The sequence below is a fragment of the Prionailurus bengalensis genome, chromosome B1 (genome assembly GCF_016509475.1).
Source record: "Prionailurus bengalensis isolate Pbe53 chromosome B1, Fcat_Pben_1.1_paternal_pri, whole genome shotgun sequence".
Lineage (NCBI taxonomy): Eukaryota > Metazoa > Chordata > Mammalia > Carnivora > Felidae > Prionailurus > Prionailurus bengalensis.
Window position 1 is genome coordinate 132,855,173 of NC_057344.1, and position 17,930 is coordinate 132,873,102.

Sequence of the window (17,930 nt, forward strand, 5' to 3'; positions counted from 1 at the left end):
CCTCCTTCCCTCCCCAGGTACAAAAGGGGAGAAAATAGACAATATTATATTCTTAAGTTTATGATTCTTCATCAGAGAAGAATGTGGCTTTTAATTCAGAAACTGGAAATTCAATAAACTGTCTCGTTTTGGTTTCCTCAGTGTAAAATCAGGTTTTGAATTCCTCCCAGAAGAGATAAGACTTTTAATGTGATATTATAAATATACAAAAAGGCCTACTTCAACTTTACATTTGGGCATTCTGAATGAAGAAAAAATAGTTTAAAATTAAAGACCCCCCCCCCCACCACACACACACCCAAAATAAAAAACTGAAATGCATTTTCTTCCATTTCTTTTAAGGGTTAAAATTATGCAGAAGCGAAATGAGACTGCTTTACCTTAAGGACTGGAAGGCAGCTCTGACCTGTTGCTAATGGCAATAGTAGAGTTAAATGAACCTTAATGTAATATTAATCATCCTTAGGGCCAGGCCAACCAAAAGAGAAAATCAAAATAACATATTTACATAAGAAGTCAAAGATTATCTTAATAGAAGCAAAAAAAAAAAAAAAAAAAACTAATAAAACTCAGTATTTATTTCTTATCTCTAGAAATAAGAGACTTGTTTAATATTTTTCTAGGTCCATCTAGTAAAAAGAAAAAATGAATGAAACAAATAAGGAGTGTAATTATTGGGGAAAAATTTTTTTGCATTCATGTAATTATACACAGAAGACCCAAGAGAATCAGCTGAAAATTATTAATACTGAATATGTTTGAGGAATTGACGAGCTGCCGGATAAATATACAAAAGCCATTAACTATCTGTAGGTACTAATAATGATCAGTATAAATGAAAAGACACTTTCAGAATAGAAAGAAGAAATCAAAATATTTATAAAAACCTCTAACAAAAAATACGTATAGCCTATGTGAAAAGGAAAAACAAAGAAAGAAACGTTAAGGTCTTTGGATGGTAAGATTGAATATCACAAAAGTGACAATTATGCCCAAATTAACTTTTAATTTATCACAATCAAATCAAAACCCAAACTGAATCTGGACCTTCATATAATTAACCTAATGTTCACCTGTATGAATAGCTAAGGAAACCACCAATATGGAAACAATTCAAGCTTTCACCTTAGAGTACAGGTCCCCCCCCAAATTTTTTTTAAGTGAAGAAAATACATTATGTATTTATCAACTACTGGGCAGGGAAAGGCTGAGATTAGTAATATAAGACCAAAAGAAGTAACAGACATGACAACACACAAACTAATAAATTATAAAAATTTAAACACAAGCACTCCACATTTCCAAAAGCAAACAGGAGTCCAATTTACAAAAAATAGTCTTAATGTAATATAGAGTTCCTACAAATCATACGAAAATCATTTAGTCCCAATACAGAAATACATACAGGACATCAGCAGACTACTTTAAAAAGAGGAAATACTGCAACCCTGCCTGGGGCAGAAAGACATATCCCAAGAGGGCAGCACTAGGTTGACCAGGGCTCCAGCGAGGTCTGGAATACACGCATTCCCAGCCGAGTGCTCTGGCCAGCAGTCTTTCTTCCACTTATGGTAAGACTTTAGCTGTAGGGTTTTCTAGCTACTAGTCACACCACTGTTGGCCACTTTCCCAGGATACAGGGATGTTTACGATGCCTTTCACCAATGTCAGTCAATTTCCACCGTTTCCCAACTGAGTTGATCTTTACCCTCTGTTTCCTGCACTGCTCATTTGATAGTTTCTCCGACAGCCATAAAACTTGCATGTTTACGTCTAGCAGGATACCCTGCCTTTAAGATGGGTCAAACATTATCACTCAGAAACCATTTTTAATCCATTACGTGCCCAAATTTGTCACTAAAGCACAAAATAACTGGCAGAAAGAAAAGCAACATGCATTACACATTCAATTCAGTCTCTCAGAGTATTACGCAGAAAAGTGTCGCATCCTAAGCATGACACAGCAGTTCTCCCTGCCAGAGAGTTAACACTCAAGGCAGACACAGAGACACATTTGCACGTGCACACATGTACACAAACATTTTTTATTGAGGAGAAAGTCACATAACATAAAATTAACCATTTAAATGAACAATTCAGTGGCATTTAGTACATTCACAATATTGTCCACTTCTATCTAATTCACAGTAAAATGCATCAAAGCTGTGCAGAGTATGTAAAGTAGACTATGTGTGGAAGAAATGCAAAATTTTACAAATGCAAGATAATTTATTACTTTTTTTTAGGAGAATACTTAGTGCTTATAAGGATTAGGTAAAATGAGTACTCTCATACACTGATGATAACGTGTAAGTTGTATATAATTCATTAGCAAAATCAATTTAGCAAAAACATTTATCAACTGATTCAAAATGATATACACTAATTCAATTTTATCCTTGGGATATTATCCATTAAAAAAGCAATTTTAAAGGCAAACAAAGAAAGCTTTGTACACAAAAGATGCTTGAAAAGTCTTATTAAAAATGAAGGAGGAAGGAAAGAAATAAAAAAGAACATAGAAGCCAAATACCCCAAAGTGAGAGAACAGAACACACACATTCACAAGGCAGACTGTGTAGTCATTATTAAAGGTATCCATGAGGGCTTTGTAATGATATGCTAAATATAAGCATCGTCTCAAGCTAAGTTTAAAAATTCAGACATATAATTTTACACATATATAGTACATTTTCACCTAAGCCAACTTTGTTTTTTTTTTAAACTGCATAGTGTTCCTGAAAGGAAAACAGCAAACTCTTCTAAGTCATTTTTCATACTGGGTTAGGGAGGGGGTGGTGGATGGAAACTCAAGTTCTGGTCTTGGCATCTATGGGGCAATGTGCTGACATTTATGGAGCACAGGCTCTCACTCAAAATGGCTGGCTTTGAATCCTGCCTCTGGCCCTGAATCCTAGATTTCTAGCTGTGTAACCTTGAACAGTTACTTATGCCTCTCTGTGGCTCAGTTTCTGCATCTGTAAAGTGGAGAGGATTACATCTGAAGTTCTTAGTATAGTGCTGGACAAATATTAAGTACTCAAGAAATGTTACTGGCGTTTTAACCATCTGCTATTCCTGTAACAGCCCAATGCAAATACAAGGTAGATCTTAAAGATTACACCTCTTAGAGACCATCTGAAGAGATCAACTCAAGTCTTTGAGCAGTCCTAACTTCAGTAGATGTTAAGGACCTGGAAGTGTTTGTCATGTATGAGTTTTATTCTCAGGTTCTTTCTATGGAATCAGGATGCTCTTTGGAGCACCTACTTTAAGCCTGGCATGCCTCACTGTGTGATCTTTTTACTACGCTCCCCATCCCTTTTTTGATATGACAGAAATGGGGGAAGACGTCAACTGCATTTAATTTGACTACATTAAATTGAAGTCAATTTGGGGGAATCTAGAATGATACATACATTTTTCATTAATGGTAATAACACCATGTTACACAGTATGAGAAATACTTAACCATGAGTGGTCATTATCCAGATGTGATTACCAGCTGTGGCAAGATTTGGCTAGGGTGTAGCCACCAGCAATCACCCACGGATATTCTTTTACTTGGATGCTTGTAACTCATTTGCCTGTCTGAAGCTCTTATCCAAGGACAGAATGCAATTTTAAGACCAAATGGAATACAATAAATTATGGATTAAGAATTGGTACCTTTCTGGCATTTTCTTCCAGGGCAGCGGTGACAGCAAATAACTAACTGGTAAGTCAATAAAAATAACTTCAATGTGAGCAGTATCTGTGTACTCAACTGCCCAAGTTAAAATCCAGAAGGTATTATTCTTATATAGTTCTTTTATCTACTTTTCTTAGACCCATCTAATAAATAACCAAAAGGACCCCAATCCTCTCTGATGAGATTATGACATATAATAGACAAAAGGAAAAAACAGCTGCAATGATTAATCTTGCACAGTTGTAGGCAACATTTCTTACAAGGATCTCAAAATGTTTTACTGATATGATTTCTACTTTTGCAGCATAAAATAAAAAGAATAGAAATTCACTCGTGTCTCTCTAGTTGTCCCTAACCATGACAGTGATACTAAGTAATGTGGCAGTAATCACACTAAGTTCTCAGAAGCTTCTCTAATAGGTAACTGTGTGACAGAAACAAGGTCTGCCTCCCGACACAACTACAAAGCCATGTACAATAACGCCTAAAACAGCATGGATGAGTTCGCTATGTACTCAATGAGTGCTAGTGACCCAGAAAAGCCAAAACCTAAACTTCACCAAAGACAGAAGCTGTTCCACACTTTAAAGTCAAACACAGTATACTGGCAGTCAAAGCAGGGATCCGCCACACTCTGCCCGGCAATATTTAAAACCATAGCAGTCTGCATTGTACAAAGACTTGAACACTTCTGAAGCTACTTTTTAGAATGTCATGGTAATAGAATAATGGAGTTTCACAATACAAGTGAAAGAATGATGTGGGTTTCCTTCTTTTTACTCTCTTAAATTTATGTATTATCATTCCTTTAAGGAAACTGTGTGCCATCAGAACATCCTTATTGAAAAATGTGTTGTAGGAGCATCCCTGAAGTCAATTAGAGTCAAACAAGTGCAAAGGAGGAGGACAGGAACCCACATGCCTTGTAAAGAAAAGCACGTTCTTCCACACTGACTCAGCACCACTCTTGGGCTTAAGCATTGTCCGTGAGTGTGTATGTGTCAGCAACAGATATAAACAGTGGAGAAAGAAAAGAAGAAGAAAAAAGAAAGTGTCCCAGGAACCTATTTCTATCATGCAACTCCTTTGCTCACAAACCAACAGTGGTGTCTTACTACCTGCTGAATGAAGTCCACACCTAATTTCCAAAGACTTCTACAAACTAACCCCCAAGGCTAAGCTAGTGTGAGTCCTCCAAATGAAGTCCCCCAGCAATGCCCCCCACGCTCCACTCAGTCACTGTTCTCTCCCTGAAATAACAACAAAGATTTAGCCACCACTTTACAGAGCACCTTTCACTTTTTACTGTGGTCTCTGCCTCTATCTGTTATTCAATCTTAGTAGGCTTCCTAACCTAGCTCTATGCTGTATCTGTCCTCCCGGGTGCACAGGTACGTCTGTCCCAAGTTGATTTCTCTGAACTCCTTTAGATTCAACCACCCAAATGAGTCTTTTTATTTCGCTTCCAAAATACGGTTGCATGTGAGAACAGCTTACACCCTAAACAAACTGTGTTATATTTCAGTATTCCTGCGTAGCTTGTCTCTGAACTATTCAATCCAATTGTTGATTCAAAGAAATGTCTATTGAATAAGGACAAATAGTGGGTGACAGAGAGAGAAGCAGAGACACGAAGAGAGAAAAACTCACCCAGAAAGAGAGAGGGGAAAAAAAGCAGAGACAAAAAGTACTTTAAGAGAAATGCTTTTATAAAGATATGAAAGAGCTGTAAGTCCCAACTGCGTCGACTGCAGACTACATCACAAATCGCCTATGCCTGCACTAGACCACTGCCCAACCCAGTATATCAAACAGAGAGCTTTATGATGACTCATCATAACATAAAGACATTCTGAATGTTCCCCTCCTTGGGCCTCCTGCCTAGCCCATTGTTAGCTTCTAAAAAATGATGCACACATTATCTTGTCTGAAACCTGATACAAAAGCTCAGACATCCTTTGAAAAACTAAAGGCAGATACCTACATACATAGGTTATAAAACAATCATCAAAACTAAAAGAGAAATCTCCTGGGCCAAAAACTCCCCTCTATGATCTGCCATAAATTTCCTAATTCTAAAAATATTATCAGATTATATGGAATATATAAGCTGTTGTGGTTTTTTTTTTAAGTTTATTTTTTTATTTTTAAGAGACAGAGAGTGTGAGTGCACATAAGCCGGGGACAGGCAGAGAGGGAGACAGAATTCCAAGCAGGCTCTGCACTGACAGCACAGAGACTGATGCAGGGCTTGAACTCAAGAACTGAGATCATGACCTGAGTTGAAATCAAGAGTCAAGACGCTTAACCAACTAAGCCACCCAACTGCCCCTATAAGCCTGTTTATATATTTTTTAAAAAGTGGATCATAAGCTGTTAACAAAATACCAATGTTATGCAGATAACAAAAGGACAGTACTTTTAGCTCTAAGAGATTCTTACTGAGTTTTGGTTGAAACCCCTACCTGACATAAGAGTAGCCTCTATAATAGGTTCCTGGAGTCAAGGTAATTTCATCATCTGAAGCCACTTTTGTTGGGCACTTACTTTCCCCAAAGGTGAGGCTTCCTAGTCTGGAAGGCTAACATGACAGAGAAGGTTACTGAATGTTACATGAGACCACACGATCTTCTAGCTGTCTTTAAAAATGTGAAAGGATGCAAGAAGAGGTCTGGTTTTTTAGATCTACAATAGTTATCTCCTGAATCTTGGTCTCGTGCTTCCTCTAATATTAAAAATTAATTACAATCTGCAAATTCTTGCTCTGTTACCCTTGCTTCCTCTGCAGAAGGGATTAAGGATTAACTTCAATCTTGGTCTTAAAAGTGCAGAGAAATAAAGTAGCAACATCTACAATAGTCCGAGGTCAGGACTAACCTGTTTTCCTTGCGCACAGTCACTTTGTCTCCCCCAGGTATCAGCTTCTTCTGTTCAATCACTCCATAGCTTTCTCGACAAATCTATATTTAAGGAGGGAAAAAAAGAGATGTGTCAATTGTGTTCACCACTTATCTTGCTAGAATCCAAATGACTGCGAGAAGCTTTAGGAACAAATGTAGCTTAATCACTACTTATAATACAGAAAATTCTTGGGAAAAGAGAAAGAACCTGATTCAGAAAACATTGGCACCTTAAAAGATATCCTGTGTTTTAAGACATGCAGTGGCCAATAAATGCAATCAAAGAGAAAATGATATCAATTCTAGAAATCTATGTATCAAGAGTAAAGAGGATTAATGTTTCAGTAACTTTACACAGATGAATCATTCACTCATGTATTAAACATATTTACTCAGCTCCTTTAACACTCAAGACACTATAACTAAAATAAAATTTGTTCAGAGGAGACCCTGAATTTATTCTTTGATTTGGAGAAAAACTAAATGTTAATTATGACTTGTGAGCACAATGAAAGAGAATGCCACAATCAGAAGTAAACTATGGAAATCCTTACCGTGAAATTGAGGCAGAAAGTCTCCTCAATATCTTCCCCAGGGTAATCTAAAAGTTCTTGAAGACTCCTAATCATAGAATAATGGAGAAATGAAAAGAGGCAAGTTAGATACTGCAACAGGGTTTCTACCTCAGTCATATATCCAGATTGTTTGCAAGGAAAAACTAAAAGAAGATTCTAGGACAAACATCAATCCAGACTGACAGAAAATTGTGTTACTTATACCTGAAAAAAAAAATATGACAGTAGACCTGTAAGACATTAATTGTTCTCTTTTCCCACTGACAAGTCTTACTGGATTTGTGAAGAAACGATGATGGATTTAGATCTGACATACCTGTGTTCATTTAACCCTGGTATTGCTTGGAAGTCCATATGAGAACATGGTACTGCAGTGGCCCTACAGAATGTCTTCATCCACATGTATTAGAATAACCTTCCATCATAAAAAAGCCACAAAGTCACCTCATCTACGTAGGAATCGTAATGGCTTACTTGTTAATGCAAGGGGCTCTGTATGGTAAAGACACTCTAGTGTCTGTCATACTAAAGAACACAAACATGTACCCTGAAAACAAGAATATGTTTATGCCAGTAACGTTCACATCCCAGCTTTCAAGAGAATACATCCTTGTAACCAGACCTCATTCACACTTTCTTCTTTAGTGAGCTCCAAGTCTGACAATTCCATCAAGAGTGGCCCAGGAAGAAAATTCCTAATGTGGAGTTTAAATCCACTCCCAGTTAACCACCCAAAATCATTACTTGAAATCTATCCTTAGCCAGGCTGGCAAAGTATATAGCACATACTTCAACTACTCTCTAGCCTTTTCCTTCAGTTACCCCCTGCCAGGGTCTCCTCTACTATTTTTTTCAAACTCCTTCTAAAGTTTTCTCTTCCTCTCTGTGCATCCATCTCTCCTATCCTTTATGGTTTCTCAGTGGTATGTCCAACCCAGGTGGTGTGGCATTCTCATTTCCAGAGGGTACCTTAGAAATCACACTTCCTCTGTCTCCATCTTAAAATCAGTACTCTTTTCTAGAAAAGGGGATGTTCCTTCCTATTGAAGCCAAGAGGATTATACTGTTTACAAAAATCCAAAGAAACAAGTTTTTTAAAATATATGTGATCTTATGCTAACTAAAATCAAGGCAGAAACACTCAGAAGAAAAGGGGTTTTAAAAGCCAGAAAGAGAACAACAAAAAAATACGGTTCCAAAGGGTGCCTGAGTGGCTCAGATGGTTAAGAGTCCGGCTTTGGCTCAGGTCATGATCTCGCAATCTATGAGTTCAAGCCCTGCATCGGGCTCTATGCTGACAGCTCAGAGCCTGGAGCCTGCTTTGGATTCTGTGTCTCCCTCTCTCTCTGCTTCTGCCCCATTCATGCTCTGTCTCTGTCTCTGTCTCTGTCTCTCTCAAAAATAAACATTAAAATGGGTATGTATATATATGGCATATATATACATATATATGGCTCCACTACTCTGGAAAACAGTCTGGCAGTTCCTCAAAAGACTGAACACAGAGCTTCTATATGGCCCCAGTAATTCGACTCCTAGGTATACACCCAAGCGGAATGAAAACTTACATCCACACAAAAACTTATATAAGAATGTCCACAGTAGCATCATCCATGATAACCAAAAAGTGGAAACAACACAAATTTCCATCAACTATTAACTAATGAACGGATAAACAAAATGTGATATATATCCATGCAATGGAATATTATTTGCCAATAAAAGGCAATGAAGTACAGGCACATGTTATAACATGGATCAACCTTGAAAACATGCTGGGTTTGGAAGAAGCCAGACACAAAGGACCATAGATTACATGATTCCATTTATATGAAATATTCAGAACAGGCAAGTCTACACAGACAGAAAGTTAGGTTAGTTCTTGTCTAGGGCTTGGGGATGAGAAGACGGGATGACAACTAAGGAGCACCAAGTTTCTCTTTCAGGTGATGAAAATATTCTACAATTGCAGTGATAGCTATACAATCTGAATATACTACAAGTCACTGAATTTATACTTTAAATAAGTATGATGGTATTTGAATTATATCTCAATTAAAAAACTTTTTTAATGCTCCCTTTTCAATACTTTCTCCCTCTGTGTTTCTGGACCATGACGAGTCTCTAAGTCTTTATTTTTTGTTCAGGATAAGGAAGGTTGGGATTATTTGGTACCCCTGGGCAACTATGACCTCCATTTTCCTTTTCTCCCCTCTGCCCTTGGGGTGCCACCAGCAATGCTTCAAGCAAGGAGTGGTGCATCTGCATCTTAAGAGTCTAGCCCTATGTCTTGATGAGCTCAAGCTTGTCCGTGAGGTATTTTCAACCTTTAATCCTTGTGCCACAGGTGGCCAGAGCAATTCCCCACACCAATCTGCCTATCTTTTAGTTCTGTACCTTCCTTCAGTGGGTGACAGCTCCTTTAGATCTTCCAAGCCAGGCTTTACATTCAGTAACTTCTTGTAGAGAGCCAATGGGAAGTGGAGATCAACCACTGTGGAGTTGTAGATAGCTAGTCCACAGGTTATGCCGATCAAGTGAAACCAGTTGTGCTCTACAAAACACTTTTCAATATGCATACAAATGTGTTAAAAAGAAAGGCAGTGCTTGCAGCCCTCCAAACACTCTGCCATTTACCTCAGAATACTTTCGGTATAAAAGAATAAAGACCCCATTAATATTTAGTTACCTTCTGAAGCAGAGAAACACCCTGACAAAAGTTCAATTACCCCACCAAAAAAATTCAATGCAAACAACGTTAAGCATTTACAGCTCCATCTAGAGACAGAGACCATAGCATATAATCTTCTGAAGCAATGCTATCCGATAGGACTTCATGCAATGATGGAAACATTCTATTCCGTGCTATACAATACTGTAGCCACCAGCTACACCCACTGAACACTTGAAATGTGGCCAGCACAACTTTGAAAATAAATCTTAAATATTATTTAATTTTTTTTTAATGTTTGTTTATTTTTGAGAGAGAGACAGAGCACAAGCAGGGGAGGGGCAGAGAGAGGGGGAGACACAGAATCCGAAGTAGGCTCCAGGCTCTGGGCTGTCAGCACAGAGCCCGACCGACACAGGGCTCGAATTCATAGACTGTTGAGATCATGACCTAAGCCGAAGTTGGATGCTTAACCAACTGAGCCACCCAGGCTCTCCATTACATATTATTTAATTTTAATAAAATATGATTTAAATTTAAGTGGCCACGTGTGGGTAATAGTTACCTTTTTAGAACAGTGCAGATCTAGGGAGAAAACTCCAACAGGAAAAAGAACTAGGGATGCCTGGGTGGCTCAGTCAGTTAGCATCCAACTCTTGGTTTTGACTCAGGTCATGAACTCACAGTTTGTGGGTTCGAGTTCCGCATCAGGCTCTACACTGACAGCACAGAACCTAGTTGGGATTCTCTCTCTGCCCCTCCCCCACTTGTTCTCTCTGTCTCTCTCAAAATAAAAAAAAGAAAAAAAGAAAAGAAAACAAGAACTAAATTATAGTCTGGTTAAAAACGGATGCCATTGAAAGTTTAGCTCTTCTACTGAATTTCCAAAAATACAGTGTGTGCATGTATCTGTAGAAGTACTCACACACACACATACCACTGTTATTATTAAGCTAAGACATATTTGACTACCACTTTCCACATGTCATAAAACCCATTTCTTTATCACACTGTGTTCTTTTTACCCTTCAAAGAGTAACAAAACCTGGGATCTTAACTACTAGAAAGGGAAATGGGGCTGATGAGTGACAAAACATGAGATCTTGGCAACAAGTGAAATATGAAGACTAGATACGCTATTGGATTGTTTAAATTATCTTTGTTATGCTCCCCTTGGCAAAGTCAGAAGTCAGGAGATCAGTCTGACCACAAAAAGAAAAGTTTAATTCAATCCATCTGTTTAACTGCAATATCACTAACTTACAGTATCTGAAAACCACAAGAGATTTGAATCCTGATAGTAGGTAAACATTCCGTAGATAGGATTCAAAAGTTCTTTTAACAGTAAAAGAAAGAACTCCTTTGTGACACCGCCAGCATCCACTGCTTCTTCGCCATCAAAGATTACCTTAAAATAATGAAAGCAGAATTAATACTTCAGGGAACTCTTTGATGTTTTATCTTTTTTTTTAAAAGCAAACTCCTTCCAAAGTCAGGACAAAGGAAGGGATATATAACAGACAAGACATTGACACAATGAACACTGCAAGGTGTATCTACTTATTAGTAACAAGGCACTTAAACACAAAATTTTTCCTAGGTACTCCAAGGGATACAAAGGAAGTCAGAAGTTTACCATATGTCCATGGAAAGTTTACCATCTATTTGGGGCAGTGAGGCAAATATAAAATAATCAATTGAGAACACATTTTATTTTCAAAGAGTCAAATATACTGAGAGGTAAATGTTCTGGCACATAGAGAAAAGCAATGATTAATTTGGATAAAGGAACAGTTTCTGGAAAAAATCTTTCTCAGTGGGGCTCCTGCAGTAACTGATGCTTATGGAAGTGAGGAGGGCATTCTAAGGAAGCACAGACCTGGGTTCTGTGAGAGGCTATAAACAGATCTACATGGGGCATCCTGGACCCACAATGACCATCACAGTAACAACTGCAGCAAACCAACAAATGAGATTCATTGAGAGTCTGTTACATGCCAGCACTTAAACTCTATTAACCTAATCCTCAGAACAGTCTGATGCATAGCCATTACTATTATCATCTCCATTGTACAGGCAAGGGCTCAGAAACAGAGCTAAAAATAGCATTTGAGAAAGTGTACCCTTGTAGGTGAGTTCAAGGTTGCCAAGAGCAGGACAAAAGAAAAGGTAGAGACAGATACTAGGACCCCGATTCTATGGATGCCAGCAGAAGATTTAACTCAGACATGCTACAAAGCAACAAGTGTCTCATCTGAATTACTAATTGAAAACAGGGGCAAAGGGACAACCCCCCCCCCACCCCGCCTTTGCAATATCAAAAATCTAACCCATAAGTTCCAGGAAGAATTCCCAGGCAGACTGATGTTACTCATGGTATGTTCTGAAAGGGTGACAATAGCATGAAGACCATCAGTCTCTTGCCTACTGCCTTTTGGAAATTGGAAATTGGAAATAGGAATGGCAATGGAGATCTGGAAATCATCTGAAGGGAAAGATAAATGATTTAAAACAACTTCAAATAATTCATTAAATACTAATCAAACACCTACTATGTAACCAAGAATTGTGTTAAGCCCTGGGAATATAATAAGTGGTAACAAACATGCATAGTCCATGAGGAAAAAAAAAAACAGTAATTCAGTAACTTCAGGGTACTAAGAGCGCTCATGATAGGTCAACAGCTTCCCAGACAATTTCACTCCTTTTTATTCTACCTTTTTCCTTCTTTCTCTCCAATCTTTGACAACCAAAGCTAGATGCTGACTTGACAGTTTTACCTAGTTGAAGCTTTAGTTTTGCTAGTTTGCTTGTTTCTGGTAGAGTTGCAGCAGGGTCACTGAAGAGAACGGACAAAGAAAGCCCTATAATCCCTCAAGTAATCCTCTGGCATCCTTATCTGATGTTATGTTGAGATATTCTGTTTGATTTGACAAAAGGAGGTGATTAAATGATTGCAAAATGAATGAAAGACCTTAAGAATGGCTGTACTCCGTAATTTTAATGATAAGACCTCTGGTGTTTCATCACCCCTGTTTAAAGAAAACCTTGGAAGTCATTTAGAAGAATAGAATGAAGGGCTCACTTTGAGAGGCTTTTTCAAATCAATGTCGGAATGAATGCTCAGCTCTCTTAGGGCATCTCCAACAAGATTGTTCCTGCGAACGTGAAGGACCAGGAAGGGGCTTCTGGCCAGCAGAGGCTCCAAGGTGAGAAGCATGAAGACATTCTGCAGGTTGGCTCCGTTGACTGCCACCTGGAACATCACATCGAAGAACACAATTACTCAGTGTCCTTGTAAGTGCAGACCGCAGCCGGCTGTGCCTTTGGACCTGGGGTGGTGGGGAGCAGGTTGACTGCATCTCCGTTTTGTTATTTCTGATTTTCCAAGTTGCTCATGTTTACGAAACACACAAATCTTTCTAATCTGAACCAAAAGAAATTAAATGAAACAGCTGAAGCATATGACCCATAACCAGTTCCATGAAAATGACTGAGACCAGCTAATTAAGACTGAAATAATCATCAGAGTACAAGAAACATGATGGAGAGTTGGTAAAAACCATGACTCTCAAAATAGCAGGAAAAGAAACCTAAGAACCACTTGTTAAATGGTTTTTATTCTTTGAAACTATCCACTTTCTCTGGAAAACCTTTACATTGACAATAACATGGATAAGTCACTGTGAAAACAGATACTTATATACAGATACACACAGAAAGCAAGAGAAAGACAGATGGAGAGAAAGAGAGGGATGAACGGAGTAATAGATCTACCAACAGTAGGAAGGTAGATCTGAATTGCTAATTCACAAAATGTCTTTGTAGACTTCTCAAAATCAATTCTATTTTATAATAAAAATGTGTATTTAAAATAAATTAAATCTCTGTAACTTAAGTTTTTATTCAATAAAGAATTACCAAGCTCCATTTAATTATCACTCTGTCTCTACCAAGGGCAGCAAACGACGGCCTGCAGACCGAATCCAGCTTGCTGCCTGTTTTTGTACAGCTCTTGAAATAACAATTTTTTTCATTTTTATTTTTTATTTATTTATTTATTTATTTATTTCACGTTTATTTATTTTTGGGACAGAGAGAGACAGAGCATGAACGGGGGAGGGGCAGAGAGAGAGGGAGACACAGAATCGGAAACAGGATCCAGGCTCTGAGCCATCAGCCCAGAGCCCGACGCGGGGCTCGAACTCCCGGACTGCGAGATCGTGACCTGGCTGAAGTCGGACGCTTAACCGACTGCGCCACCCAGGCGCCCCTTTTTCATTTTTAAATGACTGGAAAAAAATGGAAAAAAAAAGAATATTTCACATGTGAAAATTATATAAAATTCAAATTTCAGTATACAGAACATTTTATAGGCATAATGTCATGCTCATTCATTTACTTACTGTCCATCACACTTTCTGTGCTACCACACAGATAGTTGAATAGTTGAGACAGACTGTATGGCCCACAAAGACTAAAATATTTCCTATGTGGCCCTTTATGAGAAGGCTTGTCAACCCCTGATCCAGGTAAACATGCATTCATGTATATGTGTTACATCCAACATAAAATTGCTGAAAAAATTTAAATAGTTCTAAAAAGTTATAATTGCCCCTCATCTAAATACACTCTCTCCTGTTAAGTTAAAGTTACAATTGAATGCTTGGGATAAACAAAACACAGTAAGAAGAGGAAATAATTTTTTAAATATGATACCTGCATCTGTAGTTCAGCATCAGTCTGTAACATTTTGGTCTTGGCTTGGGCATCAAAGATGAAAGGGTAGGAACAAAGTGTTACAGTATCCTAGAATAAAACATATTATTGGCAATATTACAGTGCTCCACAGAGAACAGTGCTGGATAAATATATAAGTAAATGAAAAAGGATCATTTACCTGTATTATAGATGGTCTAGCCTTCTGTATAAAGAAAAATAAAAAGTCTGTTACTTAGATTGCAAAACCTGAATTTTCTACTCCCTGCAAGTGTAAAATACAAACAACAAATCATATAACCTATCTATTTGGCCATGGAGAGAGCTAACACCATTTGAATGGCTGACTCGATTTTTGATAGAACATACCACATGTTTTGATGGGTATAAACTGAGAAAAAAAATATAAAAACAATTATAAAAAATTTTAAAGACCTTTAAAGACCATTCACTGACTCCACAATTCACAGCATTAAAAGAATTCTCTTATAAGAAATCAAATTCTAAAACAGGAGCTTTACAACCTTGATTTCAGAGATTAATTTTGTTGGGTAAAGTGGATGTTGCAGATTGCATTTTGTCAGCATGTTACATCTCCTTCTTACATACACACACACATACAGAGTTGCTTCTCTTAGAAGAAAACAAATATTTAGAAAGCTGTCCCTAACACAACATGTGAGTTAGTGCTTGTTCTACAGAAGATATTTCATCAATATGTGAATAAATCTAAATAAAATTTTGAGCAAGGGAATAATAATAAATTTTTTTAAACCACAAATGAAGCCTATCTACAAGGTCTGTCACCATTTCATTTACCAAGGGAAAAAAAAGGAAATCTTTTTCCTGAAGGTTGTCAGGTTATATAACAAACATTATTTACTGATTTAATAGAAACAAAAACATCAACAATATATATCCTGTTGATCTGTAGCAGTATTTCTAGAACAGAAAACTGCAGTCTTATTCTCAGAGATCTGAGAGTGCTCCATTAATTTTTAAAAATTCTGTGGGTTCTTTAAAATGATATCCTTAAACAAAATTAATGAAGATGCATTCTCAACAACTTCCTTATAGTAATTTTCATTTATTTTAAAGATCGCACTGGTATCATATACTTAATTGTCCAAGGGGAATGAAAAAGAAGAAAAGCAGTCTTCCTTTGTAAGTGATGCATTTGTGTCCAGGAAAAGGCGAGAACAGTCCTGGCCCGCTGCATGAAGGAAGGTTTAATAGCAGCTGAAAAGAGAATAGAGCTGAGTCATCTCAGGGCTGACAGGCCTGGGAACTCAAGCACCCAGGCCTGACAGTATGCAGTTCCTCTCCACAATGCAACTGGGGTTTGGTTTCAGTAAGACGTTTTTGCTGTTCCATTTAATCATGAGGCTCATCTGCATTTTGATTTTACAGGTTTTTATTTAATTTGTAAGATATGGTTTGGTTCTATACCTGTTTAAAGGCTATTGAATAAGAAGTATATAACTAGCTCCTTTTGTGTTTGTTCATATTTCAATGAAATAATTTAACAGCAATTTTAATTAAAATCCATCCTGTTAATTCTTTAGAACTAGGTTCCTTTAGGGATCTTGGAACATTTCCCTAGACTGAGAAACCCGAACTGGAGAGATGATTCCAGTCCAGTGAGACAAGGTATGGAATCACACATATATAATCCAGGCTAATTTCATTCTCATCCCTACATATCTAATTACTTTGTATTTAGGAACTGAAATCACTAAAATTTTAAAAAGCCCATATACCATCAAACAGCACTCCACAAAATGATCTTCTAGTCTAGGTACCTGAAAAAAGTATGAGCAGCCTAAGGAAGCAGGTTTATTTTACAACTGGTGGCAATATTCAGAATTTTCTAATCTTCCTCTCAGAAGAGATTATTTAAGCATTATTTGCTTATTCTCAAGGATAAGAAAGATCTTTAACATGTGTTGGCCTATAAAAGCAAGATAAAGTTTTGAACACTTCAACTGTAAAAAGGACTGGGAGAGAAGTGACCACAGTGACTATAAAAACAGTTGCTGGCATTATGGCATCCTAGCTGTAAATACTTCAATACTGGTGTTTCTGTTAGGACAGCATAGTTATTTCAGACATCAATCAGGAGCTCTGTCTGCAGGTCCTGGCTCCACACCTCTGACTACCCTGCTGCCCCTCCCTGCAAGCCCTCCCAGGCACCTCTAGATCCACCTCTGCAGGCCTGGTCCCTCCCATCACCCTTTGCCTGACCCCTTCACCCCTGGAAGAGCCCAGTTTGGGAAGTAGGCCCATGTCTCTTCTGCAGAAGGAGAGCAGTTATAATGAGAGCAAGATCACCATCCTCTCAGGTAGGTGGGCTGGCTGGAAAGAAACCCAGAACTGCCTCAGTTAGGAACCAGAGCCAAGGCCAGAGTTAACGGTCCATAAGACCCTCCTCCTTCCAGGGGAGGACCACAGTGCCAGGTCTAAAGAAGGCAAAGGAAGAAAGGGTATTTGGTCAAAAGAAAGAGCCGACCCGTATGAAGGTCTACTTATACATCCTTGAAATCTGCTGAGAGTAGATCTTAAACATTCTCACCACACACACACACACACACACACACACACACACACAAAAGCAAACAAAATGAGTTAGGTATGTGATCGATACGTTAAGTAACTTGATCTTGGCAATCATTTCATAATGCATATCAAAAATAATCACATTGTATACTTTAAAAACATATAATTTTATTTGTCAAGTATTCATCAATAAAGGTGAGGGAAAATCCACTTATTATTCATTACCATCAATTAAAAGTAACTTAAGGGGCACCTGGGTGGCTCAGTCAGTTGAGCATCTGACTTTGGTTCAGGTCATGATCTTATGGTTCATGAGTTCGAGCCCCACATGGGCTCACTGCTGTCAGTGTGGAGCCCACTTCAGATCCTCTGTCTCCCCTTCTCTCTCTCTGCCCCTGCCCCACTCGTGCTCGCTCTCTCTCTCAAAAATAAATAAAATATTTTAAAAATAATAAGGGGCACCTGGATGGCGCAGTCAGTTGGGTGACCGACTTTGGCTCAGGTCATGATCTCACAGCTCATGAGTTTGAACCCCGTGTTGGACTCTGTGCTGATGCCTGAGCCTGGAGCCTGCCTTGGATTCTATGTCTCCCTTTCACTGTCCCTCCCCTGCTCACACATTATCTGTCTGTCTCTCTCTCTCTCTCAAAAATAAATAAACATTAAAAAGTAATAATAATAATAAAACACGGGTGCCTGGTTGGCTCAGTCTATTAAGCATCCGACTTCAGGTCATGATCTCACAGTCCAGGTTCAAGCCCCACACTGGGCTCTTTGCTGACAGAGCCTGGAGCCTGCTTCAGATTCTGTGTCTCCCT

General features: G+C 38.2%; 1 protein-coding gene across 3 annotated transcripts in view; it reads right to left on the reverse strand.

The window, feature by feature from the left end:
- HERC3 (HECT and RLD domain containing E3 ubiquitin protein ligase 3) overlaps positions 1-17,930 on the reverse strand; it is a 118,271-nt gene that overhangs the window by 23,543 nt on the left and 76,798 nt on the right. For all 3 annotated transcript variants that reach the window (XM_043572194.1, XM_043572196.1, XM_043572195.1), the window contains exons 17-23: positions 14,738-14,761; positions 14,557-14,646; positions 12,923-13,093; positions 11,102-11,245; positions 9,564-9,730; positions 7,146-7,212; positions 6,569-6,651 (exon numbers count right to left, since the gene is read on the reverse strand). In XM_043572194.1, the coding sequence (XP_043428129.1) occupies positions 6,569-6,651; positions 7,146-7,212; positions 9,564-9,730; positions 11,102-11,245; positions 12,923-13,093; positions 14,557-14,646; positions 14,738-14,761 (746 nt within the window). The remainder of the gene's footprint in view (positions 1-6,568; positions 6,652-7,145; positions 7,213-9,563; positions 9,731-11,101; positions 11,246-12,922; positions 13,094-14,556; positions 14,647-14,737; positions 14,762-17,930) is intronic.